The sequence below is a fragment of the Trachurus trachurus genome (genome assembly GCF_905171665.1).
Source record: "Trachurus trachurus genome assembly, chromosome: 9".
In the NCBI taxonomy this organism is placed as follows: Eukaryota; Metazoa; Chordata; class Actinopteri; order Carangiformes; family Carangidae; genus Trachurus; species Trachurus trachurus.
The window spans coordinates 18,402,988-18,417,351 of NC_139895.1; the positions used below are offsets into that span (position 1 = coordinate 18,402,988).

The window sequence follows — 14,364 nt, forward strand, 5'->3', positions numbered from 1 at the left end:
GTCACAAGATTGGCATATATTACCAATAAGTTTGTCAACCAAGATGAAACATAGTGGAAAATGTTGCCAGGTTTGGGGAGAGTGAACTGTTAATTATTTTGTTCTTGTTCTTGTAAATATTGTTTGATCACCAAAATAAATCACAGAATATAAGGGTTGTCAAATTATACACATACTATATATACACATATTACAATGACAAAAATCAAATTTTAACCCACATCTGTAACCAGATGGTGAATGCATGTGAACCTCCAAGCACCTATCAAAATCTTTGTTATTATTGAATAGCCATACAACCTTCATCTGAACTCATCTTTTCTATGTGTCTTTCCACCCTGGATGCTCTGCTTCTATCTCCATCTCCATCTCCATCTGTCAACCTTTAACCCTACATCACAATTTCTGTCTGTGTATTGCCAACTTTCATTTCCCTTCATCCGTCCACCCACTTTCTCTGCTCTTCAATATTAAACCCTCTTAACAATTTCACTTCCCTCCTTCAATCCATCATTAAAGCAGCTTAGACCGGTTAACATGGCAGCTGATCAGTGGCCACTAATTACTTGACAGATCCTCATCAGTCATGCAGAGGCAATCAGCACCGACTTTCTCTCAGTCCCAGTGTGCAACCTCTGGAATTCATTACATACCATCTGCTTTTTTTATGGTTATCATGGTTCATAAGATGTCTCAACATTGCTGTTGTGGATTCAAAGTGCGAAACACCTTGCCACATACATTAAACCTAAAGTTCAGTGCTTCTTTTACGCCTGCCTATTCTGGGATTTTACACAGCTCTGTGTTAAGTTTCCTGACTGCAGTAGTTGTTTGGAGTAATCGTCTGTGAGTGAACTAAAATTTAAAACGGCTAGTTGCACTGCTTTGTAAAACACAAGAAAAGAAAGCTTCCCCTTTTCTGCTTTGGTTCACCGCCTTCATTTACCTTTTTTTGTTCAGCACTAGATAAGAGCAAAAATCGTATCTTTCCATTCATCCATGTCCAAGCTCCTCCGAGCATACCTCCATTGTATAACCTTTTCTTCATTAACTTTCCTGCCATCACTTCTTCTTCATTCCTTTTCACCCACCACCTCCTTCTTATGTTTCACCAATCGCTTCCCTTTCTTGATTCTCTCTAATTCATTCCTCCTCTGTGTCTTCCATCCGTGACAGTCTTCCTGAGTCCTTTGCTCTCCTGTGTCCTATGGATCCCCATCTACAATATAAATGATCAAACGCTCCACTAAGCCAATAAGGCTACACTAGTGTTCATATTAGTCTGACTCACTCGTTACGTGCAGGAGCTTCAAATCAATACCGTTCCTCATCACACTAAAGGCCACACACATTCTCCTCTACACTGTTGCAAGTGAGGTGTCCCAATGCTCCAGGCCTGTGATAAATCATCCAGCCAGTTCTATCCAATCTGCCACCACTCACAGCTGCCTGCAGACCCAAAGAAGTGGCGCTAATGCCTGGAGGCTACTGCAAATCCACAGCTGTGATCTTTACAAGCTACAATAGCACCCAAAGTGATATAGCTATGAAAATGAAGTCCATGTCTGTGGATTGCATCAACTTTCTGTCCTCATTCTCTCAGGTTCTCTGTGATTTCAGAGTATTTGATCATTTACCAATGGTCTGTTCTTTAAGCCAATGCAGCTTCTATTCCATCTCACACATTGTATTGATGCAAAATTATTTTTGTGCGTCTTTTCTGAACCACACACAGAGTCAAACACATATTTCTTTTACACAGCCATAATTTGACCTTGCTATTCATGCTATGTACGCCTTGTGTGTAGAGAAACCATCCCTCAACAGAGGAGGAGGTCTGAGACACCACATATCTCCAATTTACAATACTACCCTTTCATCCCTTCCCAGGAGATTCAACAATCTAGCTTCTAAAAAAAACAACTGTTCACAAATGGCCTCATGTGTCTCCAACAACTGTCATTATAACATAATAGGGCACTAACGAAGTCGAAACCCAACTTTCCTCCAACGACTGTCACTCTAACAACTGTCGTTGGCATATGGAGCACAAAGGGATCCAGTGACATCATCGGTCTTGTGAACGCCCTCTCAAGAGGTTAAACACCTGGGTCTCCACACCAGATAGTTGGACCAGTCCCAGCCTGGTCAGATGCTACATGAACTGATGAAGCCTCTTGAATGAGAGGTGAAACGCCTTCCTAGACAAATAACCAAGTCCAGTTGCATTCGATTTAAATTTCCTTGAGATAACTATGACCTGGACAATTGAGAATATTCACAGGCTTGTGTTAAACACATCCCATGTGTTAATCACATCATATCGAAAATGCAAAAAAGTTGCATCTTTCTTTATGTAATTGTGATACCAGTAATTCAATTTCAGTGTTATGCAAATGCCATGAAAAACACACTGACACTCAGTAAGACACAAAAGTACAAAACAAACTCACATAACCAGACAGACAAACAAACAATGAAATTTCATCAAGCTCACCCAACAAAGCCGACATATTCTGGTAAATTCTGAGCAGCTCCGGCGTGACGGCTGGGCTGTTCTCCAAAGTCACCAACCTGCATGATGAGAGGGAGGGAAGGAGAAGAGCAGGCAGAGGGGGAAGTAAAAAGAAAGGAGAGGAGAGAGAGCACAAGGGAGAGAACAAAACAGACAATGGTGGAAGTTAAAGACATAGATGAGAGGTGGCAAAAGAAAATGGGAAGAGGGATGCGGCAGGAAAAAATACAGAGACAGAAAGAAAGGAAAATGGGCATTGTGAAGGTGGGGAAAAAATAATACATGGCGAAGTGGGTGTAAAAGAGAAAAGGAAATGGAGGAGGCAGAAGACAGCAATGTCAGGGATGTGTTCAGTGTAAAGACAAATCTGAAAACAAACCTGTTACATAAAGTTCTGGATTAATCAGTGTCAAAGAGATGACTGTTCACCACAATTAATTCTTAAATATAGAAAACTGATTTTTGAAAGACTTTGGATTATCAAAGTTTTAGTGAGCAAAGTCAGACAGGGTCTTGTAAGGTATAACAGAATTTAAATTTGTTTAAAAAAATGTACACTAAATTATCAGTCACAAAATATGGATCATCGTCTGTATTCATCTATATTAAAATATGGCAGTGACATGACCTCACCAGGCCTCTGCTCGCCCCTCTCATCTACTCATAAGGGAATAGACTGTCAAAAAAACATATTCATTGAGATCTATGAACATGGGTTAAGCTAAAACCATTGACTGCGGCTTTAAAAAGAGCAATCACTCATAAATTGTTATAGGGCTTAGGCTTGAAATTATCAAAGAAATGTAAAAACTGAGTTTCATATTGAGACTGGAAACTATTTTAACAGAGGCAAGACGGACAAAATGGATAACATATTCATCGCTCGGTGTATTTTTCATTGCAGTCGGTGTATTTTTCACATCCTCGCTGTTGTAATTCCTCTTCCCCTTGCTGACCAGTCCACCATTCATGGAAACATGAACAAATTATGCAGTGCTGTATAATGACCCCCATCTATAATCAGTCCAGTACAGTGTTTTGAATCTGAATGTTCTGGCCTTGCAATGCTGTTGCAAGACTGTAATGTTGTTATTGAACAAAAAAAAAGAAATGTATGTTTGTAAATTTGAAATGTGGGAAAACACCCAATGATCAGAAAGACTGTTGGATTTCACATGCAACTAATCAAGAGTATGAGACATGAATAACTGATTTGACTCACACAAACGACCAGGAAAAAAGGACAAGATATAGAGATACTGAGAAAGACAGAGAGGAAAACCAGATGATAAAAGCAAGCGGAAATGACATTGACTTTGTAAACAAAGCAAACAAATATTTAGGGCACAGCTGATTATCAGACAGGATAAAGAACAGGACTGAGACATAAGACTGTTGCTTTGTGCTACAAGCACACACGGCCTGTTGAACAGTGCAGCTCTCCACAGGAACAGACAAAAAAAAGAGATTAGAAGGAGTTATAAAGCAAAGAGACGAATGGAGCGGAACAAAAGGTAACTCTGGCAAATTCTATTTGACTGAAGCAACCCTCTTTGCAGGAGCTGTGCTTGTGCAAAAGTGAGCATACAATTTTGCAGCAGATTCTCAAGATGTCAAAACAATAACATATAGAGAATATTGTGTGCCACATAAACTATCAGCAGCTTCATCACCCACCTGCAGTGACTGCTTGTGAAAAAGCACATTCAAACAAGAGGTCACGGTCAGCCTACTTACATCTGCTTATCTGTGAAGTGTTTGCATTTGGATGCCATATATGTACTTGCGACGTGAGTCAGTAAATTAGGCTTATGACTAATGTGACAAACACACACTGAGTGGATTGAGTGACTGAGAAAAGAGATACAGCTATAGTAAAAGTATGCATGCATAGCGGATTTGTGCTCAGAAATGTAAGGCAGGAAATGAGACCATGAGGCACTTAAAACATGTCTGCCAATGGTTGAGTTGTGTCTTTATTTCTATAACTCATAAATGTTTTTTGTATTGTAAGTAAAAGCTTGTCCATACCAAAGCTCCAGTCCATCCTCCAGCAGATACACATGTGGTGGCTGGGAAACATCAGTGCTCAGCTGGATGACAGGAAGAAGGAAAGGATACAGGTTCTTACTCTCTGCTCCCAGACCCTGTGAGAAATACAAAGATACAGGAAGTCAGTGCCAATTTGGAAAAATGTGACAAAGCATTCAGACCAGCATTTTGGTCACAACACTGAGGTGGAGAGGGAAACCTTTCCAAGCAATACACAGTTTGTGAGAGGACACTGTCCCAAGTAGAAGAGCCAGCACATTGCAACTGCTCCCACTTTCAATAACAACAAGGTGTCGGGAACAGTTTATTTTTGTATTTTAGTGATTTTCAATATGTTTGACTGCAACATATTTGCATTAAAGTGGAAGAGTTGTTAAAGGGGATTTTATGTGCATTATACTATCCACAGTGGGGGCCAGGTTACTTCATCTGGTGAAGAAAAAAGCAAAGCTCTCACTGCAGGAGACAAGTCACTGTCCATTAATGGGTCTTACAAATTTTAATGGCCTATTCAGGTAACATGGGGCTAAGTAAGAAATGACAGAATTTTCCTTTGGGAAAAATTGCTCCTAATCGTCGCGTACACCAACCACTTTGTTAACACATGAACACTCAGTGGACATAAATGTGTGCCTACGCTGTGAGATGGAGAAGGGGAATGAGCGGTTGAGCAGTATGTCATCTTGACATCTCCACTACTGGATGTGGGTTTTTACTTGGGGAAGACAACGGTCAAGAACAGTGCTGGTAGGACCACAGCAGCTGGAGACTTAAAAAAAAAAAAAAATTCTGAAAACAACACATCAAACCCTAGGGGAAATTTGACTTCAGTGGTTTTTAAAAGCTAAACAAAATCTGACTAAATCACACACTTCACACACACAGCCCTTCAACTGAAACTGGTATTAGCACTCCCTGGTTTTTTTGGATCAATCTATGATTATTGAGTGTTTTGTGTCCTGGATGTATAATTTGTAGAGTGAGCTCCATCCTTTTTGTGGTAAGTTTTATCATCATGATATTTTCTTCTTACTAATTAACCCCAAGTGCTGTGCTGTATCTAGTGGACTACATACAACAGACACAACTTTCAAAACAGCAGGTATGTTATATTTTACAATTTTGATTTTATGTCTACATTTAAACAGTAATTCAAAAAGTAAAATTATACATATATTATATATAACCCAGAACACAGTTAGCCATTGTGTTTATAAACTGATACGTTTGGGTTCTGGGTTTTTTTCCCCCAAGGAGTTCCAGTTTCCTCCAACAGGTCAAAGGTATGTAGGTTTTGTTCACTGGTGATGATTCTAAACTTTGAAGGCTCCAGACAAACTCCCCTCCTCGCAACCCACGAAGAAAGGGTTCTATCAATCTGGACAATATGCATTTATAACATAATTAAACAAATCATCACATTTGTGACTAGAGCTCCAACAATGAATCGATTAATCGCACAATAACCGATTATTAAATTAATTGTCAACTATTTTAATAATCGAATAATCGGTTTGGGTAGTTTAAGAAAAAAAAGTCAAAATTCTCTGATTTCAGCTTCTTAAATGTGAATATTTTTGGGTTCTTTGTTCCTTTATGACAATAAACTGAATATCTCTTTGGCTTGTGGACAAAACAAGACATTTGAGGACGTCATCTTGTGGTTTGAGAAACACTGATTGACATTTTCCAACATTTTTTAAAACATTTTATTGACTAACTAATCGATTAATCGTTTAAAAAGTCGACAGATTAATCGATACTGAAAATAATCGTTAGTTGCAGCCCTATTTGTGACCATCATATCATCTGGAAAAACCTGAATCACCCAACACAACTGCATACTTTTTTGTGTACCTCAAAGTTTTATAAAAAGGCAAAGGATAACCAACCCTTAAGCAAAACTGCCAGCACAGATACAGATACCAATACATAAAAAATTGTCAAAATTAACTTTTTTTTTTATGCACAAACATTCTGACACATGTGAGTGCAAACTGTAGCATTGGCAAACATGTTTAGCCTAGTTTATGAATACTGCCCTCTGAAATTCCCATTCCCCTTGGAACATCACTTCAATCTTCTTCACACATACCCTCAAACTCTTGCCTGTCAATGCAAACTTAACCACTATTTGACACCCTGCCCTTTCAAAGGACCCCATCACTTTGAGTTTTTCTCAGCCACTATGTATTTTCACAGAAAACATTCGCAAGAGGATGTGGGAGTGGGTAATGAGAAGAAGATTCTGATTGTGTGTGTGTGAGGGGTTTGTTTTGGAAGGATTAATCTGTCTGAAGGCTCAGAGAATTCAAAGTAGTGTTTCAGAAGTGTCAACATTGTTTCACTGATGGCATGACATTAATTTGGTCTAAATATGTTCCCTCCTGCATCTATGTGGGAGTGGAAGAAAGAAACCAAAGCTCAATTCCCACTTGACACGACCCCATCTCAGCATCACAAGCAACAGGTAGCTAGTGTCTTCAGGCAGACGTTTGAAGCAGGCTAATTTGGCCAGCACTGAAGCTAAAAGTTGATTCCCTGCATGCACAATCTAAGAGGATACAGTAGAAGCAATCCGAACCCAGAAGTGAAAACTAACCTTACTATTCCTTCTTTAACATTTGCATTATATTGTACAGCATGTGTTATAATTTCCATTAGTATGTAGCAACACAGTTGACTAACCTAAGCCCCTCCAGCTGTTCTCCCTCTGTGTCTTATGCAGTTTTCCATATGTGTGCATGCTTATATACTGTTAACATCTCAATGGAACTATGTCTATTACAGAGCATTTCATCTCCAACTATGAAGTCATTTAGCGACAGTCACGCAGGGGTCCAAATCTTACTGCAGGCTATGAGAAGTGGAGCATCAATCTTTGACTATCATCTTCTTAGATTCAGTTCAGAGATGCTTTTCTGAAGCAAAACAAAAGTTAACATGCTCTAAAAGAAAAGAGAAAGCAACGCACATTCTGCAATGTGACTACTGCACATGCGCACATTGCTGTGGTGATGCTCAAACGATTTATGGTGCAGCCCTGCTAAGAAGCATTTATTAAGTTAACCACCAGCATCTCTAAGAAAAATGTTTTTGTTAGTGTTTTGCTTATTTGAATTCCAGGGAGAGACAAGAGCTGGCTGGCTGCAAAAGCAGAACGAGCCAGCCAAATTTGTGCTGTGGAACAAAATCATAGGAGCATGCTTTTAGTAAAGCGCCTTATTCAGGAAGTTAACTTCTAGTCAAAAGCAACATTTGAAAAGACTGCCAATGACAAACATCTGGCTTCAACTGCTCAACAGTGTTCTTTTAACATAGCGAAGTAAAGCTTAGCACTGTATATCCTTCAAAGATGAAAGGAAATGAAACATATTTATCAGTGGTGTTTTGCAGCCACTGACTGAATGGCATTTCTATTTAAGTGGCCATTATTTATTGCTGTTTATAACGACACAATGACTCTTTTTTTTTTTTTTTTTACTCTAGTCAACAGGTGATTCACTGCTGCATAATCTACTAGCTGTTAAACTTATGAATGAAATGGGTTACAATCACTGGGTACATTGTTATGGTTGTGTATATGACATAAATATAAGTGAAACCAGTCTTTTTAAAACAAACATTTTTAGCTGAAGATGCAGCGTACCTGTACTAGATGGATGAGTGTAGTGAGTATGGCACATCGGAGCATGTTGTGTTCTTCAGATTGCTTCCAGAGCAGGGGCAGGTACTGAACCAGACAGCCTACATATGGCCGGATCTGAAGCAGAAGGAAGGCAAAGTACATCATAATGTCACACTGACCTTCACCTTTGACCTTTAGCTGCCAAAATCTAATCAGTTGGTCCTTGGGGTGAACGTCCACTCTGTACCAAGGAAATTCTTTCAGGGCAAAATATCACACATTTGTCCACATTGTCAAAAACACACTCTGTGAGGTCATCAAGCCTTGAGCTTTGACCACCAAAATCTAATCAGGTTGTCCTTCAGTACCACTAAGTGCTTCTGAAGTGTTACTGAGATTTTCTGTCCAAAAGAATGGGAAAAGTAGTAGATGTGCATACAATATATACATTATGAATGGTTTTGATAAAGTGATGGTGACAACTAGCTGAAGATTTAACTCCTCTCTCTCCCCTGAGAATATGTTGCTGTGCTTTTTATTACAAAAAACAGATATCCATGTCCAGAGTTGATTTTACCCAACCTTTTTTAATCTCAACCTATGCTCCATAAAACCTCCAAAAAAATCTGTTTTTATAGTTTTGTTTTTAATGATGGCACCAGTCCTTCCCCTGTGAAATTAGGAAACATGAAGGCAGATTGTAATTTAGTCGCAGTTGCTGTGCAGCAAAGCAACTCCGAGACATCTGCATTGTACTGAATCACACACTTGAAAAAGTTTTCTGTCATCTTGTTTTGCCGACTTGCGCTAACCCTTTAGATTCCCTGTGGCGGCTGTGTGACCAAGTCACAGACGCCACACTGGGATTTTTTGCTCGATTACACCTTTATAAGGAGCTGGCTTGAAGGAGATGGAACAGTAGAAATCAAACACGACACATTGCCTTGCGAAGAAGATAAAAAGGATGAGAGACAGACCGGCCAACCAGCCTAGAATGACATTTGTTAGACTGACAGTTGAAAAAAGGGAGCTAAATCTCATATTTGTCATCAAATTCATTTCAACTTAAGCTGCACTCATGGTTTTAATGGTTGTCTCAGCTGCTGCCAGTCGTGGGTTCAAAATCCCTTGTGAGAAGGGTTAGAATATTAATGGGACTTCCACTGACTCTAGAAGTTGAGCCAGGGCCAGTGACTAGGAAAGACTTAACCAGACTGACAGCTCACAAGGATGAAAGCCATTTCTGTGACCGATTTAAGTCAGGGGATCGTTTAAGGGAAGGTGCTTAAAATGGATCTGAAAAGAGCCTGGGGGGTCAAGAGGAAGGTTAGTTTTTTAAGGGCTGACAGTTAAGTGGATCAGAACGACTTATTGGATCCACAGAAAAAAAGAAGAAGAAGAAAAAAATCCATACGGCCAAAAAAAGCACTACAGTGGCAGAGGGATGACTGCATCATCGTAGTTAATGAAAGCAGACATCAGAACAAAGGCTGCCTGAGGCCTGATGATTTACAAAGGGTCAAGAATGGGATTTCAGAAAAGGGAATGTGTCAGGATACAAGAAATCATCAACGTCTACACATCTTTCATGACAGATGGCTGTTTTACCTTGGTGGTCTGGAGTTAGTACAGGGTGATAAATGTTTTGTATCTCAGTTAATATGTTTTTTAACAGCTTCACATGTCCACTGCAAAGTTCAGATCAATGACTATAATTTGTGCCGTGCTATTCTTTACAAATAATTATTTCTGCACTCCAGCAAACACAAGGGCTCCTTCAAAGACATGTTTTGGGTGGCTACAGTTCATTTTGCATAATTGTAACTGTTTATGGAAAGGAAATGGTGGCAAAGGTGGCATTTGGTTTGGTATCTCTAATCTCACCTGGATGTTTACTCTCTCGATGACGCAGGAGATGACGTGGAGCACTTGCATTTTTGTGTCACACTCTGTCACCTGCTGCAACAACTGGAAGAGCAGCCCAAAGATGGACTCGAGGTACTAAACAGAGAAATAGTCACATTTACATGTTAGTTTTTTTTTTTACATTTCATTTTCAACACCTCATTCAAACAGAGATAAGACATGTACTCACTGGGAGGAACTGTTCTGTCCGAAACTCAAAGTCATCAACAGGTGGTCAGGAGTTAAGGATGAAATCAAATTCCTTAGGATGGATACACAAGCAATTGGGTAGCACAAATGAAAACACTGTTTGCTTCGTCATATCTAATGACTGATGAAGCTTGTATGTAATTACATGCAGCAAGGCTTAAGTAACAAGCATAATAAGCATAATCAACTCATTTTACCAAAATCACACCCAATCTGAAAAATCATAAGCATGGGAAGGATATTGAGCTTCAAGGTTGTAGCTGTCTCAATCCGCACCTATGAGGAGAAAGACAGTTTTTATAAAAGCATTTTAGGAGGCAGACACTGCAGTTTCACCCCCAAAAGTCCTTGAGTTTGTTGAGAAGAAGGCGCACGTCACAATACAAACAAACACAATTAATATCATTACATTTCCCTTTATTGGGAGTCACTGAGAAGCCACAACAGTCAGGCAGCTCCAGACGGCTTTTCATACCTGAACAGAGTGTGTGTGCATGCAGCAGGTTTCCTAAATACAGACTATCTATTGTTATAAAAAGGAAGCACTTCCCTCCAGTCTTATAGACTCTAGTAGTGTAATCTGGCAGTGTCAGGCTGATGGGGGTGGACTTTTCAATAGGGGAGGATGAGATGGAGGGAAGGAGGTTAAAGAAAGAAAATCAGCAAAGAGAAAGGTGAGGGACTGAGAAGTCAATTATAGTTGAACCTTGTTCTCAACAATTTCACATCAGATTCAAAGTGAGAAAGGCATTTGCCTCTACGGGTGGATAAGTGAGTGTGTTTGTTTGCGTGCGTGTGTGTGTGTGAGCAGTGCTGCTGACTAAAGTCATCAGCTCTATGCACTATGCAAAAGCTCTATTCCAAATAATGTCAGGTTTCTTTGAGCTTTTCTCCCTTTCATAACACCTACATTATTCCTTTAGTCTTCAGGTCCCATGGTCTGTTCCCTGGTATTTCTGAGGGATGTTTTAAAGTTTTATTTAGGCTTTGCACAAGATCCAAGACGAGAAAAAAGTTTGGAAGCCTTCTTTGAGGCATTCTGCACTGTACAGAATGTGCTTTTTACCGTCCTGATTTCACCGTGCTGAATCTGCTGATTAATGTAATAATCATTGTATGGAATGAAGACGGTATGGGCAGAACAGTGGTCTGTGTTCAACTACATAAACATGCAGTAATTTATATAGCATATCTCATTCTAATTAATACAGAATACAGTTTTAACACAGAAAACCCCATATTAGTATTATTGTTGTTATGTCCTTTTGGATGACAGCATACATGTGTTGAGGGGAACATGTGTTTGTTTAATATTTTTTTTTACTTTTTATTTCATTTATTTCTATTTTCCAGTCCATAAATCATTTGCAGATGGCCGAGTTTCTCACAAGCCTTCTTTGTTGAAGTGTTTGGAGACTCTCCTTATGTACTCTGTAGTATTTGCACTAGCCAATTTTTTCCAATTTTTAAGCAGCAACCAAAAAAAAGAAAAAAAAAACACTCCCACATGCTCCATGTTTAATGTTAACTTATTACTATAAATAAGACATTGTACTATTTATGACTATGAAGAAAATGTCTTTACAAAGCACTGAATTGAATAAGACTCTTGGTGCTGCCATGATACTTCCTATCTAAAACAATAGAGAAATAATATTGCAAAAAACTTCATTTCCCACAGTTTTGCCTTGAAAAGATGAGATTACTTTTACATTAAAGATTTAACAGACAATCTTTTTGGTAATGTGGTCTCAGCAAGGCAAAGTTTCACTCTCACTCAGAAGCAGCACTGGAGAAAGATGAAACATTATTTCAAATCATTGTAAATGGCATCCCATGTTCCATGTCCACAATATACAAGAGACATAGCTGGATTCAGAGATGTACAAATTTCCACCACCCTGTGTACAAGATCATAAAATGCTGCATAATGTTTTAGTAATGCTGCATACATTAACAAGCAACAAAAAGAGGATGTTGATGAATGAGGCCCATCAGCTGCCATCAGCACTGGCCTTGTTGGCAATTCAACCACTAATGAGAGAAACTGCATTTCTACAGAAAAGCATAGAAGATAATAGATGCTGTAGTGTGTTGACATACTCAGATGGGCCTCTCTGTCTCTCCATCACTCTCAGACACACATAAAGCCTGACAATGACTCAGTCAAAACATTTGCATGAAGCAAATGTCATTATTCTGCCAGAAACGGCCTTTGAGGGACACTAAAAAACAGCAGGTTCAAACTGAATTTAAAAGTGATTGGAGGTTTAATCAGTGAAAATTAAACTGGACTAACTGACCGAAGCTAAGTAATAAAACCTCAAACTTGGCAACCCCTCACAGAGAACCAATATCAGAGATGCCAAAAACACTGATGGAACAGAAAATTTGAATCTGGTGTATGCAGCTATGTCCCACCATGTATAATAAATTAACACACTGGTGCCCGAAGAAAATAATCCCTCTGGTGCGCCACTGGTAGAAACTAATGACCCTTATTACCTGGACTTCAGATTAATTTAATATGGATAGCATCAATTTAAACTACCCAAGAGGGGGGTCAAAGTGTTACTGTGACCTCACAGATGCTGCCCACTAAGACAAAAGACAAAGCGATAAACAAATATGATCTGGAAATTAGGATCTGAGCAGATAAACAACAATAATTGCACAAATTGTAGCTCCAGCTGGGTTGTTACTAGAAACCGTAGAAATAGAGAGAAACATCATACGCTTTTCTGTGACAAGAAAGAAATGATGAATGATGAGTATTATGCATTAACTTTTCTATTTCAGATCATTTAACAACAAAATTATACTGAAGACAAATAATACACTTCAGACAAATGCTGAATGATATAAAGTGGATGTCTGAGCGGAATTTTGATCGCAGGAGAAGTCCGTTATAATTTGTTCCTATTTAATGTTTGCTAACATCTCTCCTTGCTGTCAGGTTATAATCCTCATGTGTAGTATTTCTTTGTGGTTCAAAATTGCTGTCAGTCAGGATAGTGCATTTCCTGTGCAGTAACCAAAAACATGATAGGATTATAATTATGAGGCACAAATCCATATTTAAAATGCCTCGGAGCCTTCCTGTGGTTGAGAAAAAGAGAGCAGTGAACTGTTGACTAAAACATCACGGCTTGATACCGTCAAAGCAGACTTAAGAGCTCATTCTTAAAAACATTATTACTTCCCACTGGGAATGCACATGCCCTGAAAACAGAAGGAGTTAAAAGTTGCCACTGAGAATATTTTTAGCCCTGATTCACAATCTTTGGGTAAACACCAGAGAAGAATGCAGCTGTTAGAGAGAGGAGGACTGGAGGAAATGAGGAGAGGAGAACTGGCACAAGAGTAGGCTGCAAGCAACAGACACCTGTGATCTGTGATTCACTTCATTGATAGTTGCCAGTGAACTGTGTGTGTGTGTGTGTGTGTGTGTGTGTGTGTGTGTGTGTGTGTGTGTGTGTGTGTGTGTGTGTGTGTGTGTGTGTGTGTGTGTGTGTGTGTGTGTGTGTGTGTGTGTGTGTGTGTGTGTGTGTGTGTGTCCATGCCCCTTGGGTTGTACACAAATCCAATATCCATTGTCATTACTACTAGGGATGCGATAACCAATAACCTTTTTTTTTTAAACTGATAACCGATAACTTTCTGCTTCCAAAAGTCCATACCGATAACCAATGACATAACTGGATATTAAGAAAGACTAGTGAGCAAAAATGGACCTAAGATCTATCATATATATATTTTACTTGTCATGTTCCAGCCACAGGCCTGTCCATCATGTCTATCTGGCACCAAGCACTGACATGGTCCTCCTGGAAACTTATTGTTAGTATCTCAGTATAGTAGGGAATTTAAGGGGAATTCTGTTTAATATCACTGACATTTAAAGACCCACTCCCGTGAAAATCGTGTTTTTTGAGCTTTTCACATGTTCCTGTGGCATTTTTCTTGTGTTAGAGCACATATCAGCAGAAAAGGAAGTGCAAAATTGCATTTCTGAGTTTTTCTGCCTTCAAACTGCTGTGAACAATGGCAGACG

The 14,364-nt window shown here is 39.2% G+C and overlaps 1 protein-coding gene across 1 annotated transcript in view; it reads right to left on the minus strand.

The window, feature by feature from the left end:
* Positions 1–14,364, minus strand: part of ipo11 (importin 11) — a 121,005-nt gene that overhangs the window by 48,188 nt on the left and 58,453 nt on the right. The window contains exons 16-21 of the mRNA XM_083979549.1: positions 10,553–10,586; positions 10,291–10,331; positions 10,080–10,196; positions 8,217–8,330; positions 4,547–4,662; positions 2,498–2,574 (exon numbers count right to left, since the gene is read on the minus strand). Of these exons, the coding sequence (XP_083835675.1) occupies positions 2,498–2,574; positions 4,547–4,662; positions 8,217–8,330; positions 10,080–10,196; positions 10,291–10,331; positions 10,553–10,586 (499 nt within the window). The remainder of the gene's footprint in view (positions 1–2,497; positions 2,575–4,546; positions 4,663–8,216; positions 8,331–10,079; positions 10,197–10,290; positions 10,332–10,552; positions 10,587–14,364) is intronic.